At 43.8% G+C, this 13,828-nt stretch overlaps 1 protein-coding gene across 1 annotated transcript in view; it reads right to left on the bottom strand.

Moving 5' to 3' along the window:
• Window positions 1-275: 275 nt before the first annotated feature.
• The window catches only part of LOC149443491 (uncharacterized), a 32,365-nt gene continuing 18,812 nt past the window's right edge, over window positions 276-13,828 (bottom strand). The window contains exons 3-8 of the mRNA XM_089655626.1: window positions 13,335-13,526; window positions 12,527-12,721; window positions 8,843-8,882; window positions 6,983-7,158; window positions 3,745-3,797; window positions 276-785 (exon numbers count right to left, since the gene is read on the bottom strand). Coding sequence (XP_089511752.1) covers window positions 678-785; window positions 3,745-3,797; window positions 6,983-7,158; window positions 8,843-8,882; window positions 12,527-12,721; window positions 13,335-13,526 — 764 coding nt within the window. The 3' untranslated portion in view covers window positions 276-677. The remainder of the gene's footprint in view (window positions 786-3,744; window positions 3,798-6,982; window positions 7,159-8,842; window positions 8,883-12,526; window positions 12,722-13,334; window positions 13,527-13,828) is intronic.

Below are 13,828 nucleotides of genomic sequence, written 5' to 3'. Positions count from 1 at the left end.
CTATCACATCCTCTGCATTCCGGATCCCATATTAGGACTTTGCAGGTTTGGGAAAGCTGTAAATCCCTTTTCTCTCCTTACCGCATCACCCTGGAACCCCTCATCTCGCAAGGGTGAGAATCCCTGAGTATTCTACAGTTCTTCTTTTCATCCCTCTTGAAGGGACTCAACCCAAATGATGGAGACACATATCCCCCATGAAGGACCCATCCCTGGTGTCCTGTATGATATGGATTTCAGAGCTGTGAATTATGTTTCCGGGAAATTTACTGCTGTTCTCTGTTCAAATTATTCATTTTACATTTATTGTTGGACCTTTTATATTTGATAGTTTTCACGTTGTTCAGTGAATGTTCCTAATTAGAATTATTGAGATAAAAAACTGGAGGAGCCTGTATGAACCTCCCTGAGTCTCGATCATTATTTCCAAGGGTTGCTACACCCAGTACAAATAATTGTCACATTCTGTTATTCTGCATTTCAAAAAAAAAAAGACTTTTTTTTAGTGAAAGAAGAGAACCGAAATGAAGGTCCAAGAATGTAAAATCCTAAATGGTCATATAATGGGGTGATGATGGATGAAGAGGATGGATGATGTCCTTCATGTTGTGTGGAGCCTTCTGAACATACTCAGCTGTCAAGGAAATATTCTGGTATTATCATAAAATATTCTCTGCTTAGCAGGTGGACGTGTGCACATCATGACGTTGGGCCACCTCCATATTCGCATAGATCAGATCCGGGTCATCTTCTGCATCCTCGGTAAACTTCTGATCTTCTGTCACCTGGAAATAAATATCTATGATAAAATCCTGAGATTCATACACAGGAGATCAAACAAAGGCAGTGTACATGTGAAGAATATGGAAGAAATTCTAAGCTGAGAATGAAAAGAAGCATTCCAATCCTATAATCTTCCATGACAGTGACTACCACCTTATTTCTGAAATATGAACTGTCTGTGTTGCCTGTAGTAGCCAGAATCTCCCTTCCATTCCTTACAGCAGGCTAGGTGATGAAAGAGGAATGACTAAAATCAGAGCAATTTGGAATTTGGCTCATTAACAATGTGGGGAGGGGGGTCTCTCCTCACTTCCTGCTGAAAAAATAATCTGTTGTATACAGAGTGCAATAGCTGAAGGTGAAATTCCCACACAATGAATGAGTCAGCCCCTGTAGAGCACTGATTCCTCCCCTCCCTCTGTAAGTCTCAATCTAATGTTTTAATTTGAAATATTACTGCTATCTACTGAATGATGTTTAGTTCAAAGAATATATAGCTAAGATACAAACTATCATTTCAAAAACAACTTAGATGTGTTGGCTGCATTTGTTTTCTTTTTTTCAGGATTTTCCCCTATATTTTCACCTGGTGACCCAGCCAGTAACACACTTCCTTCCTAGGGTGACAACGGTCACTTGACAACAATCACTGTATTGTATCAGGACAACAGAAACAAGATAGGACTACAGGTCTGCCCTCTCTCCTGATTTCCATACCACGAAGGGAGGGGCTCTGCGGTGCACAGGAAATTACTATAGCACTGGATTTCTGGCAGGACCAACTGGGATTTTATGGAACAAACAGAATGTTTCCAATGGGAAATTTAACAGACAAAAAGGAGGAGCTCATTGTTAGGATTTACATGGTTGGGGAACAGCTGCATCCATAGGGATCAATCTGGTTGTTGTGAACAAAACAGTTTCATAACAAAGTCTGTGCTCCTCATACTCCTTAATCAGCTGCAGATATAAGAGGCCGATATACAGCCCAATGTACATTCAGATTGTGTAATGACAAGAATGATCCTTGTGAGATATTGTCCTTCACCGTGGAGCTCACAGGTATAACCCTCCAGATTCTGTGACTTCCAATGATACAAGGTCCCTATGACTTATCATATGCATCTCCTGAATGGACCATCCGGACCTCTGCATTCCACACCGAATGGAGGTTTCTGGTTTGTTGGATTATCAGATCCTCCATAGCATATACAGTCTGTCCTTCTCTGGTAAGTGTCTCCAATGAAGAACAATGTGCAGTGGAACCATCAAAAGAAAGACAGTCCAGATAGAGATAGTACCATATACTTTATTAAAGCCACATACAGAAGCTCTGGCATGGACCCCATAATTTAGTAATAATACCTCCTATATCCTTCTGATGAACAGAACTTCATGAAATGTGTCAAGAAGTGATCTTCTCCCCATCTGTGAACCATCCTATGACATCTTGAAGTGATCTTATATATTCATTGTGTACAATACCCAGATGTATGTTTGAGTCATAGGGCAGACTGGGAGGTTCCTCTGATGGATGGACACTCTGAATCAGCTACAGTGATATCTGATTTTTATGTGAAAACTTTATTAAAATAGGAAAAAAAAGATTCTATTTGAGAATTAAAAAGTCCCATTTAGATTTGTCTGACAGTATTTGGTGAGTTATTGCTGTGAACCCCATTGTGAAAGCCATGGTTGTCCTACATGGTGAAAGCCATGGTTGTCCTACATGGTGAAAGCCATGGTTGTCCTACATGGTGAAAGCCATGGTTGTCCTACATGGTGAAGGCCATGGTTGTCCTACATGGTGAAGGCCATGGTTGTCCTACACGGTGAAGGCCATGGTTGTCCTGCAGGGTGAAGACCATGGTTGTCCTGCAGGGTGAAGGCCATGGTTGTCCTGCAGGGTAAAGGCCATGGTTGTTCTACAGGGTGAAGGCCATGGTTGTCCTACAGGGTGAAGGCCATGGTTGTCCTACAGGGTGAAGGCCATGTTTGGCATACATGGTGAAGGCCATGGTTGGCATACATGGTGAAGGCCATGGTTGTCCTACAGGGTGAAGGCCATGGTTGCCCTACATGGTGAAGGCCATGGTTGCCATACATGGTGAAGGCCATGGTTGGCAGCCATGGTAAAGGCCATGTTTGGCAGCCAAGGTGAAGGCCATATTTGGCAGCCATGGGGAAGGCCATGTTTGGCAGCCATGGTGAAGATCATGGTTGGCAGCCACGGTGAAGGTCATGGTTGGAAGCCACGGTGAAGGTCATGGTTGGAAGCCACGGTGAAGATCATGGTTGGCAGCCACGGTGAAGGTCATGGTTGTCCACCATGGTGAAGGCCATGGTTTTTCTGCCATGGTGAAGGACATGGTTGGAAGCCATGGTTAAGGCCATGATTGGAAGCCATGGTGAAGGCCATGGTTGGAAGCCATGGTTAAGGCCATGGTTGGAAGCCATGGTGAACGCCATGGTTGGCAGCCATGGTGAAGGCCATGGTTGGCATACATGGTGAAGGTCATGTTGTGGTTGTGTATATCTCGCAAGGATCTTTTTCATTCTGAGCTCTATATATAATGTGAGTTCTCCTTTTATGGACACTTTCCTTTTAATCTGTGGACCTCATTGACCTTTCATGAGAATCACCTGTAAGCGTCTTATCAGTATATGAGTGTTAGTAAATACCAGGCCTGGATTGGAGATCTGACAGCCATGGCACGGGTCAGAGTAATTGCTGTCTATGAGATTAATCAATAGGGCTCTGTGAGGAAACAGGTCAAGTGATTCCTGAATTCGTTAACCAGCAATGTTTACTTCAAATTATTCACCCAAGCTTAGAATAATAAAAGAGACAAATTCAGTAAATTTGGCCACATAACCAGGCAGAGGCTTTTTTCCATTTTATATTGTTCTGTTATTAGAGACAAGCCGACTGCTGATTGGCTGCATCGATGGAGGTCTCACCTTATTGTAGACGTTGCTCCTTGCCCGGTGTGCGGATTTCTCCATTTCCATATCTGATGAGAGAAAACAATTTCAGAAAATTATTGGAGAGGGGAGCCAGTAAAAGGGGGAAAGGTACTTCCTGTACACTTATAGACAAGGAACTCGGGGGGTGGAGAGGACAGGGAGAGGGAACATTGGGGTGTTTAAAATGTGAGGAGAATCTCTCATGGGTTAGACCCTCACTTTCTTCTGTCCTGCAGATACTAAGGGCTAAATTTGAGGGCCTTCCTGTACTGGAATCAATAAAGTTGTTATAAAATGTACAGACCCCCATCCCCCAGCATTCCTCTAAATGCATAGAAAATGTAACCGCTTACCCCGTATTATGGATTTGAATTTATTGTTACACGTCAACCTTTGGGGTCAGGATAATGTCTGAGTTGGATTTGCAGAATTAAGCGTTATGTTCAGGTCACAGGTTAGGGGAATGTAAGGGATAATTAATGGTGTTGGGTACCTGAGCCTCAGAGGTCCCCAGATCCGGCAGAGTTACTCCAATCGTCGGGAAACTGCGGATAAGGTTCTCTTTAAACTGTAAATATTCCATTGAAGTTCCCAGGAAATTAGAACTTCCAAACATTATACATATATTGAAAGCAGAGACCCTAAAGAACAAAATGGCGGCCATTGCAATTTTTGATGTCGCACAATATTTAGTGCAGCCATTCTTGAAAACGCAAATTTTTAGGAAAATATACACTTTAATTAGTACACCAAACACAATATAATACCCAATTGTTTGGTAACATATAAAAGATGATGTTACTAGATACGTAACACGGGGCGTATGCCTGCAGAATAGTGCCAAACTAGGGTACCTAAAAATCTCCGTAGGCAACACTTTAAAAGCCCTTATTGTTTAGAGTTACACAGGAGGTCTGGTACTAGAATTATTGCTCTGGCTCTGACGTGTGCGTCAATATGTCACATGTGCATGTGTTCGCATTTGCACATGAGCACGGGCGTTTGGAGCGCTTTATTTTTATTTATTTATTTTATTTAAAACTTTTTTTTTACTGTCTCTTTTTATTTTTTATCAGCTTTATTGCCATCACAAGAGACGATCGACATCCCTTGTGATATCAGGTGGGTGTGGATGTACCTTCACAACACTGCCAGAGAGTGTGGGTGGGGCAGACACAGGAGGAGAGGGAGGGGCAGACACAGGAGGAGAGGGTGGGGCAGACACAGGAGAGGGTGGGGCAGACAAAGGAGGAGAGGGTAGGGCAGACACAGGAGGAGAGGGTGGGGCAGACACAGGAGGAGAGGGTGGGGCAGACACAGGAGGAGAGGGTGGGGCAGACACAGGTGGAGAGGGTGGGGCAGACACAGTTGGAGAGGGTGGGGCAGACAAAGGAGGAGAGGGTGGGGCAGACACAGGAGGAGAGGGTGGGGCAGAAAAAGGAGAGGGTGGGGCAGACAAAGGAGGAGAGGGTGGGGCAGACACAGGAGGAGAGGGTGGGGCAGACAAAGGAGAGGGTGGAGCAGACAAAGGAGGAGAGGGTGGGTCAGATACAGGAGAGGGTGGAGCAGACAAAGGAGGAGAGGGTGGGGCAGATACAGGAGAGGGTGGGGCAGACACAGGAGAGGGTGGGGCAGACACAGGAGGAGAGGGTGGGGCAGAAAAAGGAGAGGGTGGGGCAGACAAAGGAGGAGAGGGTGGGGCAGACACAGGAGGAGAGGGTGGGGCAGACAAAGGAGAGGGTGGAGCAGACAAAGGAGGAGAGGGTGGGGCAGATACAGGAGAGGGTGGGGCAGACACAGGAGAGGGTGGGGCAGACACAGGAGGAGAGGGTGGGAGCAGCAGGAGCAGAGGAACCATCATTGGCCGGGACCTGCTGACTGTCTTCTGCTGCACTCAGGGCTAGACTATTTTGCGCCTTAGGCAAGACCACCTACTTGTGCCCCCCCCCCAAAAAAAAAAACCCCAAAAAAACCCCCAAATTTATTAAAAAACAGTAGAAAATATTAAGTCAACTAAAAAAGGAAACTGCTACATTTCTTTTAATTTGCAAAAATAAGTGCTGTAAGATGCCACCAGCACCAATATTACAGACAAACTCCATGTCCCGGACGGACTGTCTCTGTGGCCGGGGGAGTTGCAGTGAGTGGAGGATGATGGATCCGCACTCTGACAGATCCCAGAATGGAATTCCCCAGGCAATGGGGGGAGGTAAAACACTGTGACAGCAGACAGCTGAACTGAGTGATCCCACACAGTGACAGATCCGACACAACACACCACCACCAACACTGACACAGATCAGCAGGCACTAGAAGAGCATGCTGGGGGATGGTGATGATGTCATCACTCACTGACACAGATCAGCAGGCACTAGAAGAGCAGGCTGGGGGATGGTGATGATGTCATCACTCACCGACACATTGCACATGTGATGGCCGGCCGGGTCACACTCACACAGACACGAGACATCAGAGTCAGACTTTACCTTCCTCCGCAGGTGCAGCTCTGCCTCCACTGATGGATGGGATGAGAAGTGCTGTAACTCCACAATGATCAGCAGCCACCATCTGGCTTGCAATAAGGGACTGAGTCTGAGAGGAACACTGGAAGGAGCTGCAGCTCAGCTGCTACACTGGCCCCAGACACAGGGAATCTTCCTCTGTCCTTTCTTCCTCCCCTCTGCCACCCCTCCCCTCAGCTGAAGGATCATTCATGACATGGCCACATCCCACACAGAGAGAGTGCCGGCCTGGCAGTGTGCCCTGGGCAGCCGCTTAATTTGCCCTTTTGGAAGCACCAGCCCTGGCTGCACTGAATGACAGCCCAGATCAGGTTGGGGTGTGCACACGCCCTCTACCCGGAAATGCTGGATCGTGTACATGTACTGTGTGTGATCTAATATAGAAGGTCTGCCCGCCTGCAGGAAAATGTACATTGATGTTCCTTATGCGGTTAATATTTTTGTTTGGTAAAGCTGCAATATTGGTTGGTATTTTCTGTAGATTGCCTTAGAAGGTTTTATTCCGTATTTTTCCCAACCATGTCCATCTAAGCTTCCCCAGAACACAGGGTGACAACGCTATGGTGCCATTTCACTGCAGAACAGACAGCGTTGTCACCCTGCTAAAGGAAGTGGAAAAATAACAGCTCTACTGGTCAAACTGGTCATAAAAACCATATTATAGGGGAACCCAGCTAAACATCGGCATGTATTTCCCGGCGTCGTACTACCTGACTGTGCTTGGCGTGGACTTTCCTCCACTGATGAGGATCTTCTCTTTACAAAGCCGGACACCTTGACAGTGAGAATCACCAGGATGGCTACCAGTTTCACCACCATAGGAGGAATGACACCAAGACAGCAGGAAACCCCGATATTCCTGAGAAGGGGATGTGAGAAGACAAGGGATCAATATAGTGGGGATATAATGGAGAAATACAGGGGCTATAGACAGTAGCGGAGTACACAGGACCCCAGATACATCACCAGTCTCATCTCAAGATCCCAACTCATCCTCACTGCTCCTTCCAAGACCTCCTGCTCTATAGCTCCCTTGTTACCTCCTCTCATGCTCACCTTCAGGGCTTCTCCAGAGCCTCTTCCATCCTCTGGAACTCCCTACAGCAGTCTGGTCAGCTTCCATCCTGTCCGCCTTTAGGTGATCCTAGAAAACTCAGTTATTCCGGGAGGCCTTCTCCACCTAACTGTGCTTTGCCATCTCCATCAGATCCTCCCCTGTAGCTATCACCTTTTACACCACCTCCCCCTTCCTTTAGATTGTAAGCTCTATGGTCAGGGCCCTCCCATTCCTTCTGTATGGTGCCTGTACTGCCCCCCCCCCCTCTATATTGTAAAGCGTTGTGCTAACTGTTGGCTCTATATAAATCCTGTATAATAATAGTTCCCCCATTCATTCCTCCACTCTGTCCACCTTCTGCCCTTCCCTGTCCACCACCAGAACTTTCTACTATCCACCATTTTATGTCAGAGACATTCCCCTTCCAGTTGGGCTGCATCCATGGCTGGACTAGATGGTGGACTGAAGAGATACTTACCTCCAGGACAGAGAGTGACTGGAGACATATGGAAGAGATACTCACCTCCAGGACAGAGAGTGACTGGAGACATATGGAAGAGATACTCACCTCCAGGACAGAGAGTGATTGGAGGCAGATGGCAGAGATACTTACCTCCAGGACAGAGAGTGACTGGAGACATATGGAAGAGATACTCACCTCCAGGACAGAGAGTGACTGGAGACATATGGAAGAGATACTCACCTCCAGGACAGAGAGTGATTGGAGGCAGATGGCAGAGATACTCACCTCCAGGACAGAGAGTGACTGGAGACATATGGAAGAGATACTCACCTCCAGGACAGAGAGTGATTGGAGGCAGATGGCAGAGATACTTACCTCCAGGACAGAGAGTGACTGGAGACATATGGAAGAGATACTCGCCTCCAGGACAGAGAGTGATTGGAGACGGATGGAAGAGATACTCACCTCCAGGACAGAGAGTGATTGGAGACGGATGGAAGAGATACTCACCTCCAGGACAGAGAGTGACTGGAGACATATGGAAGAGATACTCACCTCCAGGACAGAGAGTGATTGGAGGCAGATGGCAGAGATACTTACCTCCAGGACAGAGAGTGACTGGAGACATATGGAAGAGATACTCACCTCCAGGACAGAGAGTGATTGGAGACGGATGGAAGAGATACTCACCTCCAGGACAGAGAGTGATTGGCGGCAGATGGCAGAGATACTCACCTCCAGGACAGAGAGTGATTGGAGGCGGAAGGAAGAGATACTCGCCTCCAGGACAGAGAGTGATTGGAGGTGGATGGAAGAGATACTCGCCTCCAGGACAGAAAGTGATTGGAGGCGGATGGAAGAGATACTCGCCTCCAGGACAGAGAGTGATTGGAGACCGATGGAAGAGATATTCGCCTCCAGGACAGAGAGTGATTGGAGACCGATGGAAGAGATACTCGCCTCCAGGACAGAGAGTGATTGGAGACCGATGGAAGAGATACTCACCTCCAGGACAGAGACTGATTGGAGACCGATGGAAGAGATACTCACCTCCAGGACAGAGAGTGATTGGAGACGGATGGAACGGCAGCTGGAATCAAAGAGAACAGAATGAGAGACGGAACCAGAAACCAGATAATCACCTCCCCGCTTCATAACCGATTTGTACTCCACACACATCGAAGAACCTCCTGGAAGAATACATGGCATGCGTGGTACTTGTGATCCTTCTGCCCCCCACCCCCATCTCACATCCCATCATACTTCAACTGTCACAGAAATGTCGTTGTGTAGTAAATACAGAAGCTGCTGTACTAAAGACTGACATGTGGGGCTGATTTACTACAACTGGAGAGTGCAAAATCTGGGGCAGCTCTGCATAGGAACCAACCAGCTTCGAACTTCAGATTGTTCAGTTAAGCTCTGACAAAAAAAGGAAGTTGCTACGCAGAGCTGCGCCAGATGATGAATGTTCCAATTTGAGTAAATCAACCCCCATTGTCTTCTAAAACATCGATCAGACTGGAGATAGAAATACAAAGTAACATTGTTTATAAACATCGATCAGACTGGAGATAGAAATACAAAGTAACATTGTTTATAAACATCGATCAGACGGGAGATGGAGAGATACAAAGTAATATTGTTTATAAACATCGATCAGACGGGAGATAGAGATACAAAGTAACATTGTTTATAAACATCGATCAGACGGGAGATAGAGAGATACAAAGTAACATTGTTTATAAAGATCGATCAGACTGGAGATAGAGATACAAAGTAACATTGTTTATAAAGATCGATCAGACGGGAGATAGAGATACAAAGTAACATTGTTTATAAAGATCAATCAGACGGGAGATAGAGATACAAAGTAACATTGTTTATAAAGATCGATCAGACGGGAGATAGAGAGATACAAAGTAACATTGTTTATAAACATGGATCAGACGGGAGATAGAGAGGTACAAAGTAACATTGTTTATAAACATCGATCAGACGGAAGATAGAGAGATACAAAGTAACATTGTTTATAAACATCGATCAGACGGGAGATGGAGAGATACAAAGTAACATTGTTTATAAACATCGATCAGACGGAAGATAGAGAGATACAAAGTAACATTGTTTATAAAGATCGATCAGACGGGAGATAGAGAGATACAAAGTAACATTGTTTATAAACATGGATCAGACGGGAGATAGAGAGGTACAAAGTAACATTGTTTATAAACATCGATCAGACGGAAGATAGAGAGATACAAACTAACATTGTTTATAAACATCGATCAGACGGGAGATGGAGAGATACAAAGTAACATTGTTTATAAACATCGATCAGACGGAAGATAGAGAGATACAAAGTAACATTGTTTATAAAGATCGATCAGACGGGAGATAGAGAGATACAAAGTAACATTGTTTATAAACATCGATCAGACGGGAGATGGAGAGATACAAAGTAACATTGTTTATAAAGATCGATCAGACGGAAGATAGAGAGATACAAAGTAACATTGTTTATAAAGATCGATCAGACGGGAGATAGAGAGGTACAAAGTAACATTGTTTATAAACATGGATCAGACGGGAGATAGAGATACAAAGTAACATTGTTTATAAACATCGATCAGACGGGGGATGGAGAGATACAAAGTAACATTGTTTATAAACATCGATCAGACGGGAGATAGAGAGATACAAAGTAACATTGTTTATAAACATCGATCAGACGGGAGATGGAGAGATACAAAGTAACATTGTTTATAAACATCGATCAGACGGGAGATAGAGAGATACATAGTAACATTGTTTATAAACATCGATCAGATGGGAGATGGAGAGATACAAAGTAACATTGTTTATAAACATCGATCAGACGGGAGATGGAGAGATACAAAGTAACATTGTTTATAAACATCGATCAGACGGGAGATAGAGAGATACAAAGTAACATTGTTTATAAACATCGATCAGACGGGAGATAGAGATACAAAGTAACATTGTTTATAAACATCGATCAGACGGGAGATAGAGAGATACAAAGTAACATTGTTTATAAAGATCGATCAGACGGAAGATAGAGAGATACAAAGTAACATTGTTTATAAACATCGATCAGACGGGAGATGGAGAGATACAAAGTAACATTGTTTATAAAGATTGATCAGACGGAAGATAGAGAGATACAAAGTAACATTGTTTATAAAGATCGATCAGATGGGAGATAGAGAGGTACAAAGTAACATTGTTTATAAACATCGATCAGACGGAAGATAGAGATACAAAGTAACATTGTTTATAAACATCGGTCAGACGGGAGATAGAGATACAAAGTAACATTGTTTATAAACATCAGTCAGACGGGAGATAGAGAGATACAAAGTAACATTGTTTATAAACATCGATCAGACGGGAGATAGAGAGATACAAAGTAACATTGTTTATAAACATCGATCAGACTGGAGATAGAGAGATACAAAGTAACATTGTTTATAAACATCGATCAGACGGGAGATAGAGATACAAAGTAACATTGTTTATACACATCGATCAGACGGGAGATAGAGAGATACAAAGTAACATTGTTTATAAACATCGATCAGACAGGAGATAGAGAGATACAAAGTAACATTGTTTATAAACATCGATCAGACAGGAGATAGAGGGATACAAAGTAACATTGTTTATAAACATCGATCAGACGGGAGATAGAGAGATACAAAGTAACATTGTTTATAAACATCAATCAGACGGGAGATAGAGAGATACAAAGTAACATTGTTTATAAACATCGATCAGACGGGAGATAGAGAGATACAAAGTAACATTGTTTATAAACATCGATCAGATGGGAGATAGAGATACAAAGTAACATTGTTTATAAACATCGATCAGACGGGAGATAGAGAGATACAAAGTAACATTGTTTATAAACATCGATCAGACGGGAGATAGAGAGATACAAAGTAACATTGTTTATAAACATCGATCAGACAGGAGATAGAGAGATACAAAGTAACATTGTTTATAAACATCGATCAGACAGGAGATAGAGGGATACAAAGTAACATTGTTTATAAACATCGATCAGACGGGAGATAGAGAGATACAAAGTAACATTGTTTATAAACATCGATCAGACGGGAGATGGAGATACAAAGTAACATTGTTTATAAACATCAATCAGACGGGAGATAGAGAGATACAAAGTAACATTGTTTATAAACATCAATCAGACGGGAGATAGAGAGATACAAAGTAACATTGTTTATAAACATCGATCAGACGGGAGATAGAGATACAAAGTAACATTGTTTATAAACATCAATCAGACGGGAGATAGAGAGATACAAAGTAACATTGTTTATAAACATCGATCAGACGGGAGATAGAGAGATACAAAGTAACATTGTTTATAAACATCGATCAGACAGGAGATAGATACAAAGTATATATGATTTCAGTTAACCACTTGCCCTCCAGAAGGTGTAACCCCCTTCATTACCAAACCATTATTTTGCCATTCAGCACTGCACTACATTAACTGGTAATTGCACGGTCATGCAGCACTGTACCCAAGTGAAATTAAAATATAAATTTAAAGTTTTTTTTTCAATACATTTTGTTGTAAATACCTCCTTCTCCCCTTAGCTGTTATTTTCTTTTTCATTATTTGTTGTTTTTTTCCTGTTTTTCTAACTAGCAATGCAAAAAAGTTGTAGCATGACTTACTTGGTGAGTAGATACAGAAAGCCTCAGTCACATTCCAGATATTGGTGCTGTTGGCTCTTATACATCGGATTTTGCTGTAATTGGGTGAATATCCAGGGGGACACATCAGCGTCACTTCTTCACCCTGACCATAATATTCCTTCTCTGGATACATGCTTATATTCTGTCCCACATTTATCAACCTCTGACACTTCCCTGGAATGGAGAAAATACAATGCCCATCATTGGGTGCTACCAGGGTGATTAATGGGATGCCAAAGCCCTGAGGAGGTGTGTGAGCAATACTAGACCAAACCATGGTACAGACAACAGGATGGGACACTAGAAGTGGAGTCACCCGTATGAGCTCACCATGAGAGGGCAGAATCTGAGACTACCAGGTGTTCACCAGAGCTCTTGGTAGGGGAATGGTGACACTCCTGTGGCCCTCTCTGATGACACAACTGAGACAGATGGTGTCAGGGGGCCCAGTGTAATACAAGGCCAGACTGAAAGTAAGCCATGAACTCTGAAGGTTAATAAAGGGAGGATCTGGAGCAGAGGTGCAAAGGATGAGGAACCACAAAAACATAGTCATGGAAGAGAAAGGTCAAACAGGTTAGCTATTTATCCAAAGTTGGGGTCAGTTCTGGGTGGAGTGACACTTTATTAGACAGATTGCAAAAAGAAGGTCAACCCAGTCAACACCCGGATACATTTTGGAAGCATAAAATGAAAAACTTTTGACCAAGGAGAAGGCAACGGTTTTGACATATACAATATGTAGCCCTTCATGTTGTTGGGTTTGTAATCAGTGAACAGATCTCACGTGTACACGGTGCCGGCTCAGGATGAAAATAAAACTGGAACACGTCTGACTTCTTCACACACGTCAGATGGAACGTCCTGCTGTCATACTGCTCCTTACATGACACTTCCACCACCTCGTTCTCCCATGCAGTCTCAAATCTAGAAGGGAATTCCACTATGGAGGTCCAGAGTGGCGTCATCCTGCAGACCCCTGAGAAGACACAACACAGCAATATTATTTTTACATCTCCTCCTATGGGGTCAGATTGTAAATGATCAGAGAAGTAATCACACTTATTGTGTATAATTTATGTATTACTTTTCATTTTAGTATGTCAGCGAGGATGGATAACAGAAGGAAGTGACATTGGATTGGGATGTGGGCCAGAGGACAGGGAAGCATTTTTCTGTTCGGCCGGCACTGATGAAGTATGTTTGGCTGGTGGCCAGGAGTGGAGAGCCTTAGCCATTCAGACATTGGTCAATGTGGAAGAAGCAGTCAGTAACACATGG

Source organism: Staurois parvus, unplaced genomic scaffold, assembly GCF_062004578.1.
Source record: "Staurois parvus isolate SC_StPar_1 unplaced genomic scaffold, SC_StPar_1.0 ptg000857l, whole genome shotgun sequence".
Classification (NCBI taxonomy): Eukaryota; Metazoa; Chordata; class Amphibia; order Anura; family Ranidae; genus Staurois; species Staurois parvus.
The sequence above is the reverse complement of the archived record's forward strand: the minus strand, read 5'-3'. Positions and strand labels throughout refer to the sequence as shown.